The following is a 24,999-nucleotide window of genomic DNA, read 5'->3' on the forward strand; positions in this document are numbered from 1 at the left end:
TATCAAACTATTTTTAAATAAAAAAGATAATTTTACCACATTGAAAACTGAATCCTACCTGAAATAACTTTTGAACATTGGAAACATTGTCCTGCAATATTTTCTTCATCTGACTGCTGATTAAGAATTGAATAGATAAACAAATAACATTTGTTAAATTTAACATATTTTTGATTAAAAGGAAGCCTTAAAGATTTCCAATACAAATTGATAATTGCCACCAGCTAATGGACACCTGAAACACTTGAACATGAGTTACATCATTATCAGCCTCGACATTGTGATTTAATAGCAATTCCCATTGATTGTACAAAACGATTTTGCAGAACTTCAACAAGATGAGAGGACACGAGAACGACGCTACCCATGTTCACAGCTGTAAGCTAGATTGCTAACATTTGTTAGAATGTCCTTGAAAAATGTCCTCTAGGAGTCATTGAGTGACGTAATGCTATATCACTCAATACTACCTTCATTTACAGGTAGGATCAACAGGTAACTACCTAGGTAACTACCCAGGTAAGAAGTACTAAACTTAGAAACAACAGTCTGTTGACAGATGCACTTATCGGAAGAAACACAAACACTAACCATTACTTGCCGCAATGTGCCAGCTGCATGAATTAAAACTTGAAAGTTGTCAATCAATAAAATTCATTTTAAACTGGACCTACCTGTTGAATGAGCACAGGTGTAGACATTGTCTGTGTGTACAACTCCACCTAACACAATGACTAATCCAAGACTCCAGAGAAGGACTGTTGTACAAGACATCATGGGCTCCAGCTTCCATGTGTAACCTCGCTAAATCAGCGCCGTCATCAACTGACCCGCCCCAAGACAAGATATCGGCGAAGTCAATTTCAGCATTATTATGCCAATAACTGCCGCCAGTCTCCACCAGTCCTTGCTGGGTTTTTGTAATGTATACTCAGACCTGGGCTAACGTCCTTCGGGAACCATATTCTACATCAACTTTTATGTTCTGCGGTATTCAGCTAAACATTGACTTTGAATTCACCAGATCAAGATTTCCCATCTCAATTCTGATTTTGTGTTTTTCTTGGAAATTCTGTCTGATTCTAGCAAGGTTCAATGATGTAATTTGCATATCCAACAATCACAAAATCTTATCAGAAAATTGCAAGATTTAGATTTGTCGGTGAACTGTAGGTAACCATCTAAATCTGTCTGGCAGGAATGACCCAATACAGAAGGACATTAAGGAGACATCTCGTTTCAGTAGCAGCTACTGGAGACGTAAACTGGGGTGCAGTACATTATATGTAACAGTGATAAACTCAGGTTCAGGAGGATATACATAGATTATACATTCTGCTTCAGTTTTATTGGGAGATTTAGGAATATACAGCAGATAATTTACTCAGTTCTGCATAATATATTGGAAACTATACACTCTGGATCAGCAGGATATAAAAGAAATTATTAACTTTAGTTCAGCAGGATATATATGATTTTATATCTAAGGACATCAGTAGGTGTAGTAGATGATAAATTCTGTTCCAGGATATAGAGATTGTTATAACCTCTGAATCAGCAGGATATAAAAGAAATTATTTACATAAGTTCAGCAGGATATATAAGTGATTTTATATTCAAGGGCAGCAGTAGATGCAGTATATAATAAATTCTGGTTCAGGACATAAAGAATGTTATAATATGTTTTGGTAGGATATACCGGATGTTATAACTTCTGTTTCAGCAGGATATGCAGGACACTATAACCTCTGGTTCAGATGGGTATATAGATCCTGTTCATTTGGATCAACATGATATATTGGAGATTATTAATTCTGCAAGAACAAGGATTGCATAAAAGATTGTAAACTTCTGTTTATCAGGATATATTAGAGGTTATAAATTCTAGATCAGCTTGACATATTGACGAGACAGGAGCAGGAGTTTTAAGTATGACCTAACAGACAAATAGATATTTACAGATATAAATAGACTCTTGTTATAATGATCAACAAATGTCTTGTAGAATTTGATCTTACATGTTTCACAAAACAAACCATGTATGATAAAACTGCCATATTTCTGAAAACTTGTCTCATGAATATTCATAAAAGCAGAAGGTTTTTCGTGCAGTAGATTCTGTATCTAACCCTACCAAACTAATGCATAGCAATTGAGGGCTGTTGTGTTCCAATAAGCCAGTGCAGCCACCACGGACTGATACACACTCTACTTGATTGTCATGGAAAATATATGTAAATATTTGTTTTCAAATGACCATTCTTTGATTTCCTATTGCACCTTCAGTGACAAGGAAATTAATTGAGTATTCCTGGAGGTGCCATTTATTACTGGTACTGATTGGGGAGTCATGGCTGAACAGTGCACGAACTGATACCGTTTTGTAAAAAATCCATCGATATCACTTGCTTCTGCTCCTCTGTTTATCAGCCGATTCCCTAATGACTAGTGGTCATCTTTTGATAGGACAAGATGATCTGCTGAATGTAATAGGTTCCCAGCTAAAACCAAGCTTTCAAATTATGACACCATATTGTGAAAATAATTTAAATTTTAAGAGTAGAGAGCTGTCCATTCAGCTGCCACAGCAGGATGCTATTATCTGGAGTGCATTCTTTGTTATTTTATCTCCCCGTGACTGAACAAGTGGTCAGAACAGTTTTAAGTAACAGTTCAGGATCTTCACGAAGAACAATAGTCTCAGATTCACTGAGCGAAATTGGAGGAAATTAAAGTTAATCATATCGCCATAATCACTGCCTTGGAGGTATTTTCTATTGATTCCCTGGGGAAGGTTAGGAAGTTCAATTGTGTTTCCATAATCATATCCTTAAAGAGCAACTGAGCAGTCATGCTGCATAATTTACTGACAAAATATGGCGTTTTCCTGAAGAGTGAGAGTATGGGGCATGGTGCACCTATAGTCATTGTCATGGATGTCTACACAAACTAATCTTAGCCACACAAACATGCAAAATACCAGTCAGATTAACATAACAAATCCTTTATGAACTGAATTCAAATTAAATTAAATTACAACAAAGTATTTCGGTCTAATCTGCACAAACTGCACACTGTAGGCTTGTTTAAAGAAGAGAACTGAAATGTTAGGCTCACGTTTTGTACTCTATATGATAATGTGTATTTTTTTTCAAAACAAACAGATTATGATAGACGAAATTTAGAAGGCATTCTCAAAGGCATATTCTGTCTCAGACTGACATTAAATGTCAGCAGACATTCCCTGACAGGAGATACTCTAATCATATCTCCACAAACTCTGTGAATGTACCTTGCATTTCACTATTACAGGCCCAACAAAGGGGTGAACTGAACTCAATTAATTACTCACTATAATTAATTCAGGTCTGAACTCCTTTCAATTAAGAAAATATACAGATCTAATAAAATATGTTTATAAATACTTCTTCTATTTCAAAGTTTGTCAGTCACAGGTACTTCAGTAAAAATCTTGGACAAATCCCAAAAGATAATATTTTTCCTGTGATGTAATCTTAATGCTTAAAATAGAAGAACCTGCATCCTCAGTTAGGCTAATTCTAAGGTGTATGATCCACCCTCTGATCCCAAACCTCACTAACCAAACTATCATAGTCCAACTGAACACACACACGCTACCAAAAGAACATCCCCCACCCACCCACTCAGCCCTTTCACACACCAATCAAATCTCACATGCTAGTTGCTGTTACCTGTACACAGTGCTGTGGGTTAATGGGTGCCACTGTAGATTCTATCATCACTTCTTACGACTTTCTGTGAGATTAACTTCTGAAACTCTAACTAAAAATACCTGATTTCCTTAGCTCTTTTACAACGTGCTTGGCAACAATAGAAGGACATGTCTTTATTTACGTACATGCTTTAAGGGAAATTAACAAATGTTTGTAGAAACAGACTCATGTTGCAATGCATGATATCTCTTAACCTCTACAGGTCCAAGGTCACAAGGTCCAAGGTTGTGTCAGAGAGGTCAACGGGGACATAATAGGGGGTGAGGGTGTTGTTTGTTGCCTCCATGCATCAGGTAGAACAACCTACCACATTGGGTGTATCAACATCCTCCCCCTAAATCCATACAAACGCTTGACAAGTGTCCTGCTTTGTTCCAACTCCTTTATCGTCATGTATGAAAAACCCATGTCATGCCATGTCATGCCATGGCTCACACAGCACATTCCATTGCAGTACGTACCAATTACTCACAGTGATTATCTTCTCTATATTTTAAACTGAAAACCTACCACAATGTTTGAAGAATCTAACCTTATTACAAAGAGAACAAATCACAGTGCCGCGGACTGCAATTAACCACATGGTGCTGTCATCTCCCCTGTATGTTATACCATGAGTTATACACCTCCCCACAGTAGGTATAAAACAATATATGTATATACATTTTACTCATCCATGAAATACATCAAAAACTGATCAAGAAGAAGCATTTTGAAATTTCTTGTTTTCACAAATATCTTATCATAGTAAAACAGATATACAAAGAAAAAAAAGCAGTCAAATTCTAATAATAATTCAAAACAAAATACATGGACAAAATTATTATGCAACATGAACAAATGTGTAGAATATCTGTGAACCTCCATCATCTTACATGTAACATATGTTACAAGATAGCCCACAGTTAGTTCTCCACACATTAGAGAATATATGAAGATGAGTCAAGTTAAGGTCAGAATGACGGGCAAGTCTAGATTACTGTAGCTGTGTTATGGGCTCCATTTTAATATTTTTTTCTACATTTTTGTAAATATGTCTTATCAGAGACTACAAAATCTATTACATGGTCTCTGATCTTACGGAAAAGATAACTTTATTTTTGGAGTAGATTGTGAGTCTACCCTAAATATCCCTCTAAAACCCATACTCCTTTAGCCTATATCTCAGTTCAGCTCAGTTTATTCCTCCACAACAGTGAGTGCCACCAACACAGTGATCTGCCACCATCTGGTGTTTTTACCATGCACTACTTTGTCCCCAGACTGTAGGAGTTCTACTACTGTGACAGATTCTCCACATTAATTTTCATTAGTGGTCTGCACTTGTCAACACTTCCCCATCCTGGGGAGAGATGGAGTGCTTCCCATCATTGGGGATAAACTTTGATCTACTCGAATGAAAAACATGGCCACCTCTGACCTTGTATGAAGTAATTATCACCATATCTCGAATGTAATCACAGTACATGAAAGTGTGCATACCATGTCGATACTAGAGTCGAGACCTGCACTGGAGGAACAAAGGTACTTCCTCACACGTGTCTTTGAAATAGTTAAACAGCAAATTGTACTTTCCTGCCACTTCTAATTTAAGAGGAAAATATATGGATGTCAAATTCTGTAATATGAGGAACAGCAGGTGCATCTTGTGAAGGAGTAAGAATATATTCTGGAATGTTGTGTTCCTTATTTCAAAGAAGCTGACATCAATATATTTTCCATGTTTGTGCACATCTTCTGCATGCCATACAAAGACTTTACACTGAATTATCCTGTTTAATGAAGAGTTGGTCTGATTATCTTGATGATGGAGGGGTTCACTACAACTGCCTGCCCGTGCCCTGTTTCACAAAGCTCTTGAAATCCTATGATGTCATAACCTTTCTCATAGCATCTGTAGCTCCTGTGTTGCGGTATAGGAGCTTTAATGGCTACTAGAAAACTTGCGAGATCTTAGGCTCACAAAAGTTTTCTGAAACGGGTCCCTGGTTGATATTCCTGGTTTAGTCAGCTCCATTCCTATGTTGCTTTCATCAAAGTTTTACCATAAAAATGTCTTTACTCACACATGGCAAACAACTATGCTATTATACAAAGTGACAAACCTACCCCAAGCTATGTACAAAGGCTGTTTTCTAATAGTAAATTATTATTATTAATTAAAATTAATTATTATTGAATTCATAAAACTATCTGCGAGAGAAATGATTACAAAGGTACAAAAAAAATATAGTTATAACACACCCAGTACTTCAATATGAAATATGGTGTGATAGAATTACGATAATCATATGGAAGAATTGGGCATTCCTTGTTTTCTTTTGAGCATATTAAGTCAAGGTGGCTCAGCAGGCTAGACAGCTGACTTTGTGTGCTGGCAATTAGGTGCCTGACTCTGCGGGTGCGGGTTCAAATCCCGGATGGGACTCAACCGAAAAAGTACTAGAATTTGTACTTTACTAAGAAAGTGAAATCCCAAATATGACATATGCTGATTTGTAAAATGTATTGTCGAATGGTAAACACAAATGGTAATGTTGAAAGCTAATGACAGGACAACGAATGCTGAATTTCTTACAAATGATCAATTCAATGCCAAAAATGCCAACATCTGAACAGAAAACAGCTCAACACAAATGTCTTAAAGTTGAATGCATATATCTAATACTGAATTCAAAATGAAAGCAATAAAACATTAAACATTGATAACCACAACTTTTGTTGCCCCTAAACTTTCATAATCAAGGAACATGAGACAGATATGATGATATGATAGTGAGCTAGTGGCTTATCTTGATACTTTCAAAAAGTGATTCAGTATGTCAGTTTTGCTTGGCTGAGGCCAGGGTTGGATAACATGGTATCGCATTGGATAACATGGTATCGCATTGGATAACATGGTATCACCAGATGGAGAAGCTAATTGTACCAGGTTAAACATCCTAAATTCTCTTGACATGATAATGGAAAACCCTTAACCATGCGGAGGCACTGGAACCATGATCTATTATATGCTAGACTGTGTAGTAAATAAGCACAAACATATTACAGAAGACATTACCCAGAGGCCATCAAAAGACTTATCCCATAAGTAATACATACATCATACTTTATCTGATGAGAGTGCTTTAAGGGGAGATAATCAGTCATAAATAGTAGGCCTTCCAACACTGAAACTCCCTTCACTATAACTGACACAACTTGGCATGGCACTCATCTTCAGTTCCAGGAATTATGGGGTAAACATCTAATGATTTTCTGTATGAATTCCATAAACAATGATTCATTCCAACCCAGGGTGATTCTTTGTGCAAACAGAAAGAATGACTTTTACATCCATCAATTGTTCATCACAATTTGATTCAAAATATAAATATAATATTTGGTTCTATTTTGTACATCCTCCAAACCTTCCCTCCATGTTTTCGTGCCAAGTTACCACATTTGTCTTATATTGCCTGAAAGAAAACTGGTTAGTTTCACCAAACAACGTCATGCCATGCTGTGCACTTACGAATGCAGGTTCGGCCATCAGCATGTAGCCTTTGACCCTTGGGGCATTCGCAGCTGAAGCCTCCCTTAGTATTGAGACATTTATGTTGACATCCACCATTATGGTTAGCGCATTCATCGATGTCTGAAAATGTTACATTCGCATACAGATACATATAGATATATATATTCATATATTTGTGAGTGAGTGAGTCAAATTTCACCAACCCTCATCAGGAATGTTACAGCTACATTCTGGTGAGAAAACATACAATATTATGCATGACAACTTCTGGCTTTGGCCCATCAAATTGTACATCTTCTTAGTGCTCACCAGCATGTAAAGTCAGAGAGTAAGGTTTTATGCCATTTTTAGCAATATTCTTGCAATATCTTGGTGGTGGTGACTCCAGAAACAGGTATCCATGTCGGTAATTGCACATGGGCCTTTGGTGGGATGAGCCAATGTTTAACCACTACCTCTCTGTCCCACCAATGTGCACAATCAAACAGTTATATACTGTTGACTTAATTCAGCCATACCCAGTACACCAATGGTCACCGATGCAAGGAAAATACATTGCTGTCACATATGATAGCCAGTACACCAGTGGTTAATGTGAGTAGTAATGTTTTACAATTACGTTACTGAAGAAAGAACTACAAGGAATTGTTCATCAGACAAAATTCTACACAAGGTTTCATTAGGTACGAATTATACGAAACAAATGTCCTTTCTATGGTCACAAGTTTCGTACAATTCGTATGATTTGAGACTGAGTGCAGAATTTTATTTATTACCTGCATCTTGCATGCATTAAACTGACAAAATAGCGTATTTTCGATATTTTAATGGTTTAAAAACGAAACCAGTGTCATAAAATGTTCCGACACCCATAGAGCAGAGTGTTACCGTCATTATGTTACAGGTATGATACAGGTAATATGGAAACCAGTAGCCAATATCTATTATCTGTCACCACACATCAACCATGCAATATGTCTGTTATCCAATACACAGGTGAAAGGTCACATGACCTACCTTGACATTGTTTTCCATCTGCAGTAAGTTCAAAGCCCCGTGGACACTTGCACTGGAACGAGCCAATGGTGTTGCTGCAGTCAATCTGACAGCCGCCATTGTTGATGCTGCATTCATTGACATCTGCAATGACAATAACAAATGCTCATCATTGTTGCATCACAATGAGGGCCCAAGTTCGACAGCCCACATGTGGAAAACGTGAGAAGCCCATTTCTGGTGTACCTCGCCATGCTATTACTGGAATATTGCACTACCGGCTTAAAACTAAACTCATTCACTCATAGGCACTGAGGGCAGTGCCAAGATATGAGGTACTGTAGCTCACCTAACCCTGACACTGAATACGAGACAGGCATACAGATGTGATTGCATGAAGTAACTGTATGTGGAGTGTGTCTTTGACATAAACGACTGATCTGATCTGGAAAGGGATATGAGTGTTACAACAGTTATGTGTTTGGAACAGTCTGCAGTATGCTTGGAATGCATATGAACGTTTTAATGGGTGTGATTGCCACAAATGTGAATGCTTAAAACAGATTGAGTCCTGTTCCCCTTTGATGGTGTTAAATGTGTCTGCCATACTGATGGCAACATATAACATTGGTCCCCATAATATAGAGGAGTAACTTTGGTCAGAATAACAATACACAGATTCAGATTCATGTCTTATTCAGACATGCTTTGTTACAATGGATGTACAACTCTGTGACAATTTATGTTTTCTTTCATGCCTGACAAACACCCAGCGTCTGGTTGTCAGGTCAGTAAACACACATGGGCTTGACCACCAGGGTTAAACCCTAACAGTAGTTCACCTTGCCTGACCCCTCAAGCCCAAGGTGGCGGGACAGAAGCTCACCTAGCCTGACCCCTCAAACCCAGGGTGGTGGGACAGACGCTCACCTAGTCTGACCCCTCAAACCCAGGGTGGCAGGACAGACGCTCACCAAGCCTGACCCCTCAAACCCAGGGTGGCGAGACAGAAGCTCACCTTGCTTGACGCCTCAAACCCAGGCTGACAGGACAGAAACTCACCTTGCCCGACCCCTTAAACCCAAGGTGGCGGGACAGACGCTCACCTTGCCTGACCCCTCAAACCCAGGGTGGCGGGACAGAAGCTCACCTAGCCTGACCCCTCAAATCCAGGGTGGAAGGACAGAAATTCACTCTTGCCTGACCCCTCAAACCCTCAGGGGGCAGGACAGATGCTCACCTAGCCTGACCCCTCAAACTCAGGGGGCAGGACAGAAGCTCACCTTCACCTTGCCTGACCCCCTACAACTAGAGGAGGAAGGAAGGAAGAATATTTCGCCTTGCCCGACCTCATCAGCTATTGAAGCAGACAGAGAAAGGCTATTTCCTTGATTCGAAGTTCTAAACCATTCTGAAACTGTTAGACCTCCTGGTCATAACTGTGGGCAAATGAGATTACTGATAACCAATTACTGACCCTCAAGATTGGAAATGGCAGCAAGGGAGATTGTTCACCTGATAGGATGGATGGAGGGGTGGACAGCAATTCATATATTCTGAACCCCCCTCTAGCTGAGGGAGGTACCATATTGAAACTATTAGCTGATCAGGCCATAATTTGAGACAATTGCTTTGTGATGTGCTTATTGATGACCAATTACTGACCACTTTGTGACCATAACTTGATAACTACTGGCATGTGCTGTGATTAGGGTAGTCCACATGAACATTCATGGTATTACTGCTTTCATTAGTGCTATTCAAAGCATAAAGTCTGTGAGAGGTCACAACCTGGCCCTGCGATCTGATTGGTCAGCAGATGTTTGTAGTGACTGGACAGCTCTTGGCGGTCAGCTCACGATGGCTATTAATTGGCTGATAAGACAATTATTGTCTTGAACATGCCCCATCATTCTCAACCTACTAAACAGGATAATTACACCAGCATACTTCAGCAGATAGGATATATTTGACATCTAACATGGAGTCTGACATATCACTGCTCTGTTACATTAAATGCTACAAATAACGGATCTGTTACATTAAACACTACAAATAACGGATCTGTCACTTTAAACACCACATTTACGGTTTCTCAGCAAGCACAAAACTTGGCATGCAGAGCAGAGTTTCTACTATTACTCAAAATAATTAAATCCATTGTTCAATTCTGCAGACATATTTTACTTTCTCCCAATACCATTTATAAAAATGCTTTTAATGAATCAATAATTATTGCCAAGCACAAATTGGATGGTATTTTAAATACAGTTGCCTTTTGAATAAGTTTGACATAAAGGAAACAGATCTAACTTGTTCCTCTGTGTTTAAGGAGCTCCAATTGAAATTTACAGACTGGTTCCACTTGTCTCTTCAAGACAAAATACATGCTTCAAATTCAAGGAAGGAACTTTGAACATGCATAAAATTTAAATTAGAAATTAAACTTGAACCATTGCTTGAACACTGTAAGGTAAAAAAAAGTACCATATCCACTTCATGAAACTAGGACTGAATGACCACAGACTAAACACTGGACTGGGTAGAAGAACATGGCCACCTACACCTATGGAGGTCGTCTCTGTGATCAATGCTCAGTCCTTGAGGATGAAGAACAGTGTTTCATGTCTTGTAGTAAATACAGTGGAAGGTGTCTAATCTGGCACTCTTTGGGACTAAGGAAATAATCCACTTTAGGCACTCCTTATTTCACTCCCTTTCCTCTCGAATTAATTACTTTCCATGCCTTACTGCCACAGAAACATTTAGCTGCTTCTTTACAAATACTGAACCAGCTTCAAACTGAAATGATCTGCGTCCATATTCACAACCTTAAACAAATCTACAATATCTTTTTGACCTGGTCATTATACACATTTAAGTCAGTATATGTACTGTCACTCTCACTCACTACATATCTTGTTAATGTACTTCATAGGAAATTGACATAGTTTCTACATGGAACATTTGCACAATAAAACATCTTGTAGCTTTATCTTTAGTGCTGTTACTTTAAACACTACATTTTCAGTTCTGGTATTTTAAACACTACATATTACAGCTCTTCTTTAAGAGGCATTTCAGAAGCTGGTATAATGAGGACGAAGACTTTTATGGACAGACAACTTCCTTCTTACAGTGGATGCAATGTTTCCGTGTAGATTCCAACACCGTTATCAAGCAAAGTAGACATCAAGCATCTTTTGCTTATAACAGTGTTAGAATCTACACCGGAGCATCACATCCACTGCAAGAAAGAAATTGTATATCCATATGTCTTCATCCCCATATTACAGCTCTGTTACTTTCAACAGTACATACTAAAACACTGCTGACACTACACATTATGACAACTTTCCTGAGAGTTCCACATGGTTCTGTTACAAAGAACACAACACATTAAGGCAATGCTACTCTGATCACTACATCACCTTATTATATAAAATATTACATATAACGGTAATGCTACAGGGAGTGCAACATGCTATGGTAAACCCTGCAGGTGGAGGCAATAATTATATTACTGACTCTGGCATCAAAGCTTGTACTGTTAATATTTAATATACTGGACAAGAACAGTAGCAGACACTCTAGATGAGGGCCTCAAGTGATGAAGGTCGCAGATGTCAAACCCTTTCATGTAAGGTAGGAGCTAGGTGCACAGCAACCAAGCCACAGGATCACTGTCAACTTTAGCATGATAACAGGCAGTTTGTGAAAATCTCAAACATTTTTCCACTTTTTTTAAGATGATATTTATTGTTTCCCTAGACGACTTGAGATATGTTTTAGGATGCTGGTGGATTTATGGGATGATCCCTCTTTGTCATCACAGCCACTCTGATGTATTTATCCCAAGTATCATAACTCACAGTTCAATGATGGAATGCACTGAAAGTCATCCAGAAGCAATGTCATGCCATTACCCCAGCACAAGGGCCAGCATACATAGGATGACCAGGTTAGGATGACCGGTCAGTCATTCAAGGACTGGTGTGACACTTATATAGCATTCAAATACAAGCTTCTGATGTATGCTACACAGAAGGTTAAAAAACACCCAATCTTTTCACAAGACTATAATCAATCTGTCATGCCATGTTCTCTAACTTCTATTGAGTAGCATATATTGTTGTGAGATTACAGTTGTTAGTAGCTAAGGCTGTGAGAGGACTTCATCATCTTGCCAGCTGCTGATTCTCCATCACACACCAGTATCTGATGCTGGCTAACCCTCCAACTACAAGAGCTCCTATCTGAACTACATCTTGTCATGGTGGTTGGTATATTGCTGACACACAAGGTGATGGTACTGGTCTCCCTCAATGCAAGAGGTATTTTGAAAGGATAGTTAAGTATATTTTTGGAATTTATGATTTGTGTTTTGTACTTTATGGATACACGTCTCATAAATTGTAACATACTGCCAGGCACAGACCATAAACTCTCACTGATTCCATACAGATGGGAGGAAGGTGGGCACATGGCAGTGATGGTGGTTGAATCATTAATTAGTTGAGTCAGTGGCTGAGTGAGTTGTTGCATCATCTACTGGTTGAGTGAGTAGTTGACTTGTTGAGTATATGGTTGAGTGAGAGAATCCTTGAGTGGGTGAGTGGTTGACTGCTTACGTGAATAGTTAAGTGTGTGAATCCTTGAGTGTGTGAGTGAGTGGTTGACTAGTTGAGTGAATGGTTCAGTGTGTGAGTGTGTGAGTGAGTGGTTTAGTGGTTGAGTGAGTAAATGAGCTCAGAATTTGGTCCCTAAATAAAAATTCCTAAATACACAAGCATCTTGATGCCACAAGAGAGAAGTATAGAGATGGATGACTGCCCAGAGGAAACTACTATAGTCAGATGATGCTCTTTGGTGTGCAGATTTAATGCCCGACAGCAACTTTATCCCTACAAACATCTTCACATGCAATTAATGTTGTAACCATGATATAATTCACGAAAATATATACCATAAGACGTCCTAAGAACAAAAAAGCTTCCTCTCCTCTTAAAGACAACATTAAAGTCTGTTCATATACTGTTAGTGTACTTGCTGAACTTCAAGACATCCCCTAACAACATCAAAACATTGGTTATGAAATACCTTGAGAGTGTAGAATTACCAAATTAATGTCAGCATCAAGCTCATCACAAACACATCCCAGATATTCATGAGTCACTTCACAGTTCCCTACAAGGTCACAAGTGACCGAGTGACTGTACTCTAGTATATATATATATCATGATTTCATGACCTGACCTCCTCTCATGTCTAGTAGACTAGATACAAGCCTCCACTGAAGCACACAATCTGGTGATGACTGTGAGTCCAGATAGACTGATGGCAGTCTTTTCAAAGCACGAATCCATCCTGGGTTTTATGCTGGAAATTAACATTGAGCCAACTTCATTTGCTTGATGAAGGAGTAAGAATATGCCCTGAAATATTGTGTGCCTGATCATAAGGAAATGACACACATCAATTCTTACTTTCTGGTTTCTTTGGAAGTATATTTATTCTTTGTTGGTTTAAGATTAGTCATCGATATAATGAGTTTGTCTTTGGTGCTGGATGATCAGTCATGTGGGTCTGGTGACCAGTGTATTCCTTGGGAATAACTGGAATATAACTCGGGAATACCTGGGGTATAAGTACTAGATATACCCACATTTTTCGAGGTGTGTCGCTCAATACCCCTACTGTTTGAGTCGTGAGGCCTCAGAGGTACCAGCGGAGGGGACCTCATGACTCAAACAGTAGGGGTATTGAGCGACACACCTCGGAAAGTGTGCAACACACCGGGGAGACCTCATAACTCAAACAGTAGGGGTATTGTGCAACACACCGATGAGACCTCACGACTCAAACAGTAAGGGTATTGTGCAACACATCGAGGAGATCTCACGACTCAAGCAGTAGGGGTATTGAGCAACACATCGAGGAGACATCACAAGTAAAAAAGTAGGGGTATTGTGACACATCGAGGAGACCTCACGACTCAAACAGTAGGGGTATTGTGCGACACATCGAGGAGACCTCACAACTCAAACAGTAGGGGTATTGAGCAACACACCGAGGAGACCTCACGACTCAAACAGTAGGGGTATTGAGCAACACACCGAGGAGACCTCACGACTCAAACAGTAGGGGTATTGTGCGACACACCGAGGAGACCTCACGACTCAAACAGTAGGTTATTGTGCGACACACCAAGGACACCTCACGACTCAAACAGTATGGGTATTGTGCGACACACCGAGGAAGTGTGGGTAAATCTGACTTATACCTCACTTCAGGTCAAGTTTGCGTTTAATATAACACTTTTCATTTTAAGAATCACTAAAAATTGATTTGTTTTTCAAACTATTTTATATATATTTAGTCCAGTGGTTAAGACCCTCACACGCCGTGTGTCTAAACAGTTGATTGCATGTGCATGCACAGGCTTGCACTAGTTCACAATATTAAAAATCATCTTGGGCCCGAAAATGATTTCAAGTAGCCCTAAATGTGCACAGTATTACTTGTAATTGGTAATTGGCATGAGCAGATCAATGCGCATGCGTTCTATGACTCGCATGTGGCATAGAAAACATCGGCCATGGATGCTCAAGAGTGGACAGAGGATTTTCTTACTCAGATTGACCGTTCCTTAGCATCACATTTTGACCTGGATGATAAGGAAGATTTTAAGTTAACGACTGATCAAGACAACCATCGTTTTGGTGAGCTCGTCAATGAAAAGGAATTGCGACAATTTCAACAAACACGAATCCCTAAAAACACATTGAAAAACAGCCAGTGGGTAGTCAACCTCCACGACAACTGGGCATGTGCAAGGAATGCCAAAGTAAGCAGGTATGGCACCACAAATATGTGTTTGATCCCGGGCACTTTCAATTGACATAACCAGTGGTGTGTTACTTCCGGATATGTCTTTTTTTTTTAAATGTTTGTTACACTGGCATCTTAGGACTTTTCTTAATGTTTGGTTAGTATAGTAGATAGTATAGTAGATGCTACATCAAACTTCTTCACCCTGTCTGCAGATTATACCGACAGAGGGGAGCTTCTTCCATCGACCACTCTCAGCAAAGGGGGACCAGAGCATTCGCTTTTCGCAGTAGAAAGTTGGGGTGCATACGTTTGAGAAGCTGTTCTGCAACATATGCTTGTCAGCTGGTTTAGAGGGAAGACATACCGGTCATTCGAGACTGGTACTATATCTGTATTGTTTCTAAGTGCTCTCCTTCAAAGAAATGGGTTGTCATAAAGTATAGTAATGAAAGTGGTGAAATCTCAGTGTAAGACCATTGATATAAAATTCTTTGTAGTGTCTTTATTGCTTAGGTATTCCCAAGTGAAAAAGTGTGTGTGTATTAATGATACACCTACTATTTTGATAGGTGTGTTGGTCAGTACACATACACTTTTAACAAAGGAAACAATGTCAATGAGACCGGAAGTGAGGTATAACTGGAGTATGACTGGGGAATAACTGGGCTATAACTGGGGTATAATTGATGTATAGTCAGGTTAAACAAACCTCAACACCTGGTAGGTATGGAAATAGTTTATCTTTTAAAGCATTACATACCTTCCTTCATAAACACACATGCAGATACGGTTTTGTTTACCTAGAATTAATTTGTGCTTTGATCTGATGTTACCTGTATTCATCAACATTGTAAGTTTCAGCTTAACTCTGATCATGGTTCTAATACAACAACCTGCAGAACACTGAAACATGCAATGCAGACAGCAACATGCACAACATAGAATACCAGAACATGCTTTGGTATATGAAGTACTGGGGCAGCCTAATGGTTTGTATCATGCAGAAAACCCTGGCTGGACTCCCCACATGGGGACTACGTATGAAACCTCTTTCTCACTCACTCACTCACTCACTCACTCACTCACTCACTTATCAGATTAGGTCAGAATGAATGTGTGCTTGTTCATCATCTACACTTCTAGTCGGTACCTCTATGATCTTTAAATTGTTTTTCCCATTCACTAAAACGTAATCACGTCAGTATCACACACACTTAGCGGGATGACTTTCCATTCCTTGTTACCACTCTTGAATGTTCCCAACAGTCATGCATTCCACCTGTCATGGTAAGTGTTGATGACATTCTTGTTCCTTATTTGTAAATATATCTTCTGAATAAATCACGTATCTAACTCTGCATATCCACCATCAGTTAGTGTCATCCATGGAGAACCAGACAAACAAAGCAGAGGGCCAAAGTACGATATCCTAACCTGACTAAATATGCAAATGGTTACATATGCATGTTTCTTGAATCTCTGTCCACTACCACCTTCAAGCAGACATGTATTCTCTTGACAAATAGTTTTTCCTAAGTATGTAGATCAGACGCATATATGGAATCTTCTAAATCTGCCATGTTTCATAGCTTCATCAATATATCCCAGCATGCACCATCTCTCACAACAAAGTAAGGATGAACCTTCAATTTCAATAATTATGTAGCAGGGACAATTTCAATGACCATTTTTAATGATGCTGAGATTATTTGTTGTACTTGGAGATCACACACACAAAACAAATATTTACTTTTATTACTTGTATTTTTGTTACATTATCGACACTGCTTGTCACACGATCAGAGCTGAAAAGACTTCAAGTTTTCTTTCTTGTTACTGATTAGGAAAAACATTGGCGCTTGTCATCAGACTTCTGTATTGCTCGAGGGAGGAGCTGCTATTGATGGTGCAGGACACCACACTACATCCACATGATAATCTAGTCTTTCAACAAAATTACACGCTTACTAAAATTGCAAAATCACAAACTGTGCCTCATCAGCCCATGAATCTCTATCCTCGCTTGCATAACAACTTTGTTCACAAAACTGTAGCTTCTTCAACTGGATATAGAATTGTTTTGTTAAGACCAGAGCATATGTTGATTCACCGTGGATTGGTGCAGGTGTACCAAGTATACCTCCTGAAGCTGGGTTGGTGATTGGGTGCACTACAAGTAAATGTCTTGCAACACTAATATCAAAGTATTTGGTGATATGGTCTCAACAAAAATTACACAATTACATAATGAAAATTGTAAAATCACAAAAAGGACCTCTCCTTTTCCATACATATGTACCTCATGCACCTACATGCTAATTTTCCATGACAAAGTTAAAATCTCTTCATCAGACAAGGCACAAACCTTCTTTTTATGCACAAGTGCTCTGCTGTATCTGTCCTTGACGTTAAAACCTCTTAATTACTGAAGCAAACACATGATGTTTGTCATCTATATTAGGTAACTTATGACCAAAAAAGATAAACAAGTTCTTCCTCTCTGACTCATACAGTTCAAGCCAAGATATGCCGACATCAACAACTTGTTTCAAGTCTTTTCTCCACTTACTAACATACACCTTTTGGGGTTTTTACTAATTAAACAGTTGAACATAATCTTTCAAATGCTTCACAGACAAAACTACCACTCAAGTTGAAAACAGGGACTCATTTGTTTCGTTTCATGTTTGCAGGGAAAGGAATTGTTTGAGAAATGGCTTGTGCATGTTACAGTGAATGATGATGGAGTAACAGTGCTGGGATGACATTATGGGTGCAGAGCCTAACGAGGTCATGATGCCCTAACAAGGTTACAGTGCTCTAATGAAGTTACAGAGATCTAGTAAGGTCACAATGCTCTAATGAGGTCACAACACTCTAATGAAGTTACAATGTCTCTGTTCTATTTGTCAATATTTGATTGCTTTATATCACATTTATTTCATTCATGTATTGAGAGGTGCAGTAACTTGGTGTTATTTAGGAACCAATTAAAGCATTTGATCAACATACCAGCAATATTTCAGCTATATGACGACGGTGTGTAAATAATTGAGTCTGGACCAAGCAATCCAGTGATCAACAACATTAGCATCGATCTGCGCAATTGGGAACCAATGACATATGTCAACGAAGTCAGCGAGCCTGAACAAGCTATCCCGTTAGTCGCCTCCTACGACGAGCATAGTCGCCGTTTGTGGTGAGCATGGGTAGCTGAAGGCCTTTTCTACCCCGGACCGTAACAGGTCGATTTCCCATATGGATGCAGGATGGATGGATGTGAAAGCAATATCTGGAGTCCCATCTGTGATACTACTGGAATATTATTGCATATTGCTAAAAAGTGATGCATGGCCAAACACACTCCCTCAATCATAACTAAACGTATCTTAATTTCATTTTAATTGTTTTAAACCTAAAGGCATGTTATGTTTGTGTACTTGGCTGACAAGCATGAAATCATGAAAATTAAACTACCACAGACTGTTTGAAGAGATCTGCGTAGCTGCCCCAGAAGGAAGGCTGGCTCATGCAATCACTTAGGAGTTAATTGACAGCAGAAACATTAACGTACACATGTTATGGTCTCAACTTATACCCAACTAAACTAACCAAAGCTGCTTATCATTACAGTTATGATGCCTTGTTTGATTTTTCATAAGGCCAGACCTATTGTATTTACTGTTTTATGAATCCACTGGATTCTTTTTCAAGACTAAAAAAAAAATTAAATGCTCCAAAAATAAAATTCTAATGTTTTGCTGGCCCAAAATGTAAACTAACATGAAAATGTTTTTTGATTGTTTTTGGCCCCATATACACTTACTAAATCACTGGAAATACAATAGTTCTTGCATTTAAAAGGAATATTTAACTGGTGACTTTTTGAGAAATTTTTTTTCCTTCTGCCTTCAAGTTTTCTGCAGACAAAAATCCATAAAACAAGATTTAAAGTTGGTCTCGCTTATAAACTAAAAACAAAGCAAAAAAATCCCTCTAAATTTGGAAGTTAAATTCCAAGTGACTAAGTGTTTCTGGAACAAAAGATTAAAGATCTCTCAGTAAATGGAGTAAGTGACATCAAAAAATAAACTTTTGCTTTTGGACAGTTAAAATGGAGACACAAAGACATTTCATTGGTATATAGTACAAAAATGATGTAGAAAATATGAGGCTATTAGCAGTAAAATATTCAAATATTTTTATAAATAAATGGAGTTTGTAAAATCAATAGCTGACATGCAGAATTTGATCTTAATAAAATACAGAAATAGAGTGCTGCATGCAGTTAGAGTGTATGACATCCAATGAATGGAAGCTCAAATGTTATTTTTCAATATTTTCACCATATGCATTCACCTAATAAAAATCAAACATGCATATTCTAAAAGAATCATGAATTCCTTCATATGAAAGGAAATATCTGTTTCCTAAGAATCAGTTACAGATTTGTCTTTGATGTTGTGAAGAACCACTCTGCAGCGTTGCTGTAAATCTATCACAAGCTGTGCCTGATGTGGTGTATAATGCTATAATTGTACATGGCAATCCCACGCCCATTGGCCACACCTTGTGATGGACGTACACAGGGTGGTGAGTGAGGAGGGTTGCAAACTGAACATGGCTGGGAGTTGGAGTGCCTTTCATCCACACAGATCAAACCAGCGCGTGCCCATAATGCACTATTTGCGTAATTGATTGGTGTAGGGTGTAGTAATACATGATCACTCACGGCCATGTTGGTGTTTCTGAAGGAGGGCTTTACAGTTATGTTTATGCCAATATCTGAATAAATACTGGGAGTGAAGCCAAAATGGAAACGCTGATTTTAGGGTATCCTCAGATTGAATTGTGGGATTGATCAACGCTATTGGGACGTTGGTCTGTAATTTCCACTTCCCATGATGCACTGCTGTAACTTATGTCCTGATATTGTGGAGCGTATGCAAGGAGGTCTCACGCCACTTTGATGTCTCATTTACATATTTGAAAAAAGTAACGAAACTGTTCAGTGAATAGAAGATTCCAATATCACAGGCAACAGAATGCTAAACTTGGTCTGGTTCATCACGTATGAGTCTAATGTAAACATTTTATTTGGCTGCTGAATATGACTTACCCTGTGTACCTCAAACCCATAAGAAGAATACACAGAATTTCCTCACCCACACTTCCACACTTGTAGATACAGACTTTATCCCAGTCCCCGTTTTGATTAATTGAAATTATCAAAGATTGGTCGCAGTGAACAAATGACCAATCAATCATATTTTCTCATAATCAAGCACTTGATGATGGAACAGTTCTTAAAAACTGTCAAGGACTGAAAACATGTTTAATTCTCAGAAAACTCTCTTCACTTACTGAATATTTCTTGAAAACTCTGGGAAGTTTATGTTCATGACATATCAGTCATCACTTAAAAGTAGCTTCTCACACTGGATATAAAATTTGCCAAAGCAGTTTGCACAGTTTCTAAATAAAACAAAAATGCTGAGAGAAACATGTGTTTTTGCATTTGAGTTATCTGCAAAAATAACAATATTGTGGGCATTGCTTCCTGTCCTGTCAGCTTTGGTGTTCTTAGTGTGAGTGAGTTTTTTGGCCACTTTCAGCAATTATCAAGCAAAATTATTCACACATTGTACCCATGTGGGGAATCCAACTCAGGTAATTTGCTGTGACACTTAAACCACAAGGCTACACCATTGCTCTGCTGTTCTTAGAAGCAGGCATTAGTACAACGCAGAGCCTGAGTATGTTGTTCAGGAAGTGCAACACCAACCTGCATAATGTACACTTAATTAAACAGTGGGCGTGCCCCTTCATGAAAAAGAACTCACCAGACCAAAACACTGACAGTTTCTCAACACACTTTCTATCTTTAAGTCTATTGTCTGGGAGAGGGCCTGGGTTTGTCATGTGACATGCATGCTGCACCGTGTACACATCGGAAGATGACTACATGATATTTAATGCCTTGTCAATATTTGTCATCAATTAAACAAGCCATGGGCTGTGTAAGCCAATACACACATTGTACTAATCAGAGGTTGAACTTGTTTATTTCAGAAATGCACTGAAACATGACAGAAGATACCATCAATGTTTCAATATTTCAGTTTACGGGACTGTGCTAGGAAACACGATTAGGTAATATTCAGATTATATCTGCGACATGTATAGATATCCTCAAACACAAAAACAACCATGATAAATACACAGTCAGCTATTGTTGCTTAAAAAGTAAATTAAAACCGTGGCTAAATAACACCGTCCAAACACTCCTACATGCTTTGTAGCATGAAAGCATCCTAACAATGTCTGGTTACAGCACAAAATAAATTCTCATTTTTTCGCAAGACTGATTACCAGTCAAAAAGAAATACCCGCATTAGCTCCCAAAACGAAATACCCGCATCAGCTCCCATGGAATAAATGGTTGGTATTCCATTGGAGAATGTGGTGTATATATGTGAAGAGTAGATGGTCACATGACTGTGTATTATCACTGACTACCAGCAAGGGGTGTTATCAGGCTATAATCGCTGGTTGTATAAATACAGCTCAGCCCCAGAAATATTGTTATCAGTAGTGTTATATAATGCTAATTTCACAAGGGAACCCTTGAGTGTTAAAATATCATTTCAATATAGGTGACAACAGGTTTATTTATACATAATAATATGGCAGTTTCTTAAACAATGTAGACATAACTTTGTGTCCAAGAGATGAGCTCTGCTTACCATCGGTTAGTATTTATCCAGAAACATCTCTTAAACTATGTAGACTCAACATATACCTTTCTTGATGGTATCTCTGTGAAATGGGTTCATATTATATGTACCTTAGACTGGTGTCTTTCTCTAAGCTAGTAAGGGTTTTTTGGTAGCTTTGTGGTTAAAGTGTTCGCTTATTACGCCAAAACATCTGGGTTCGATTCTCCACAGGGGCACAATGTGTGAGGCCCATATCTAGTGTCCCTGGTATAATAATGCTGAACATTGCTAAAAGCGGCGTAAAAAAACCTCACTCACTCACGCTAAGCTATTACTGATCATAGTGAAATTCATATTGCATATTATATTTCCTGATATCTGAATCCCAATATACCACTTGTGGTACTTATTAATAATGAAATTTTGCATAAATTACTACTTCATAATACTTCATACTAGTTCTCTTTCCCAGTTACACATCTGTGTTGGGTATAAGAAAGTACATTGAAAAATAAGGGACAATTCTTCTGAAGAGAGTTATAATGTCATACTGATCTGCTGTGTTTCTTCAACTGTCTGACAATATTATGGTGTGAAAAGATCTCAAAACTGGAATCTGGACTCGTTAACACTCCCTAGGAATTGGGTTACTTTTTTTCTAATTTTATGTAAAACTGTTTTCAAGCAACAAATTGAAATTTGGCAGACATGTGCATTGTTTGCTTGCGGAATGTTGGGCCGACATGAGAAATGAATTTATGAGGTAAAAAGTCAGGGTTCCATTTCAGTCTATAAAACATTAGTGCAACATCTCAACAGAAACACTTGTCATCTTAATTTATGGACCTTGCCATACAAACACTATTAAACAGAATGGGATGCAAAAACAAAAACAAAAAACTTTGACACATACGAAAACATATTTCCCTAACTCGTGGGGATTAAATTAAGAGTGGTTTGGCTGCTGGAAGCAAGATGTCACAGAATCACAAGGCAGAGTTTGAATCACTGTCTGAATTATGTACTCACATACTGAATTATATACTGAAATCTAAACTGAATTACCACCTAAGTGGTATATCTAATTTTGAACTGAATTATGTATTGAGCCGTCATTTCAGTGAATTATACACTGAATCATTATTTCAGTGATATATTACATTGTAAACTGAAATATATATTGAACCACCATTTTAGTGAGACACTAAAATGTATACTGAATCATAATGAATCGCCAACTTGTGTTATACAGAATGACCTTAAGGGTGATGTACTGACTCACTGACTGAACCATATGCTGAATTATCCTGCATAGCCACCATCTAAGGTGATATATTGAATTATACACAGGAATATAATAAAGTATAGTTACAACGGCTTCAAAGTGACTACTAATTAGTTCCTTATAACTTTAGTTCGTTACACACATTTCCATGAAAACTATACAGCAGGCGTCCAGATGAAAAAATCATATCAAGCTAGTTCTGTCAGCTCATTAAAAGAAAACATGTTTGCTCTCAACATGGTTTGTTGTAAGTCCTGAATCGTTATCTGACTGATATACTCAGTACTGGAGCGATATATATACTAAGTCAGCATCTACCAGTATGAGTTATATTGAATACCACACCACATTACATACTGAACTGTACTGAAACAACATGTATGCATTCTTTAAAGGAAGACTATATATATATATCTAAATGAAGACTATGTTTAAAGGGAGACTGTGTTTGAAGGAAGACTATGTTTAAAGGGAGACTACAGTTAAACGGAGACTGTGTTTGAGGGAAGACAATGTCTAAAGGGAGACTATGTTTGAAGGAAGACTATGTTTGAAGGGAGACTATGTTTGAAGGGAGACTATGTTTGAAGGAAGACTATGTTTAAAGTAAGACCATATATGTTTAACTCCCGGAGGGCTAGGACTGTTTTGGTATCCACTTTAGGTCTGCCATATTGCCATCAATACCAGTTGTGAAACAAAGAATCTCCCATAGCCTCTAGGTATCATGAACAACTAAACTGGGAGTTAGGGGCAGAAAGCATACACTTGAAAACTGAACAGGACCAGAAACTTGAGAATATGTAACTCTGCTGAAATGACTTGTTACAACACTGCCGACTTAAAGTTTAAAATACAACTTTGATGCTGTTATCAGTTACATCACCATTAAATAACCATTTCACGTTTTTTTCACCATCAAATCTCAATTTTTCATTTTTTTTCACATTTATGTTGCCACCATCAAACATTGGTCTACACATTCTTTCAATTGGCCATTCGGTTGGCCAAGAATTTGAAATTTGAGGCATTTTGATCATATTAGATATTATTGTCAAAAACTCAAGTCCAGCTTTAACAAGTAGACTGCCGCCATGTATATACTCATAGTGTCTGGCTCAGTTTGCCATTACGTAACTTGTAGGTACATCAGCAGTATTTTAAAAAAAGTTTCTCATGTTGGCAAAAAGGCACAAGAAACAAACATCTCCTGGCATTCTTTGATACGATTGCTTCTTGTGCCATCATGTGAAAGTTGTTGCAAAATACTACTGATGCAGCTACAAGCTAACTCACTGCAGCAAACTGGGCCAGACAATGACACTACAAGTATATACTTGTGGTGGAAGTCAGCATGTTAACTCACAGTTGAAAATATATAGGTGACTGCTACTATTTCACTTGTGTGTCGGTGAGCGTAACTTCTGCCTATATGTACTGGAGACTATATTTGTACCTTAAAGAAGTCATCAAACAGGAAACCTTTAGACAAAACATAAGTCAGCAGTCTACAAACAGCTTAATGAAAGCTAGCAGAATTTGCCTACCATAAAAAACAACATTGTCCAGGTTCTCTGCACGTGTCAAAAGAACATGATAAGTAGGAAACTAAGTTCCAGAAAGTATTGACTCGTTTTTTTTATGCAACATCCACACATACACAGAGCAGCAAAACATATGTCGTCAATAAACATGGAGTATTCCGAGAATATGATATATTCTACACAGTCAGCAGTCCTGTACAAACATCATACATCACCATACTCATTGCTTTAGCAGGGGAGACAACCACTGCAGATTGACAGGTTTCAGATAAAGGCAGCGTAAGTCATCTTAGTGATTAAACAGTGATACGGCTTTAATCAGAGATGTTCACAAATCATGTGTTCTGGA

At 38.3% G+C, this 24,999-nt stretch overlaps 1 protein-coding gene across 1 annotated transcript in view; it reads right to left on the reverse strand.

Moving 5' to 3' along the window:
- The window catches only part of LOC137268581 (multiple epidermal growth factor-like domains protein 6), a 244,745-nt gene that overhangs the window by 79,594 nt on the left and 140,152 nt on the right, over nt 1–24,999 (reverse strand). The window contains exons 5-6 of the mRNA XM_067803157.1: nt 8,290–8,412; nt 7,270–7,392 (exon numbers count right to left, since the gene is read on the reverse strand). Coding sequence (XP_067659258.1) covers nt 7,270–7,392; nt 8,290–8,412 — 246 coding nt within the window. The remainder of the gene's footprint in view (nt 1–7,269; nt 7,393–8,289; nt 8,413–24,999) is intronic.

This window comes from Haliotis asinina, chromosome 16, assembly GCF_037392515.1.
Source record: "Haliotis asinina isolate JCU_RB_2024 chromosome 16, JCU_Hal_asi_v2, whole genome shotgun sequence".
Taxonomy (NCBI): Eukaryota; Metazoa; Mollusca; class Gastropoda; order Lepetellida; family Haliotidae; genus Haliotis; species Haliotis asinina.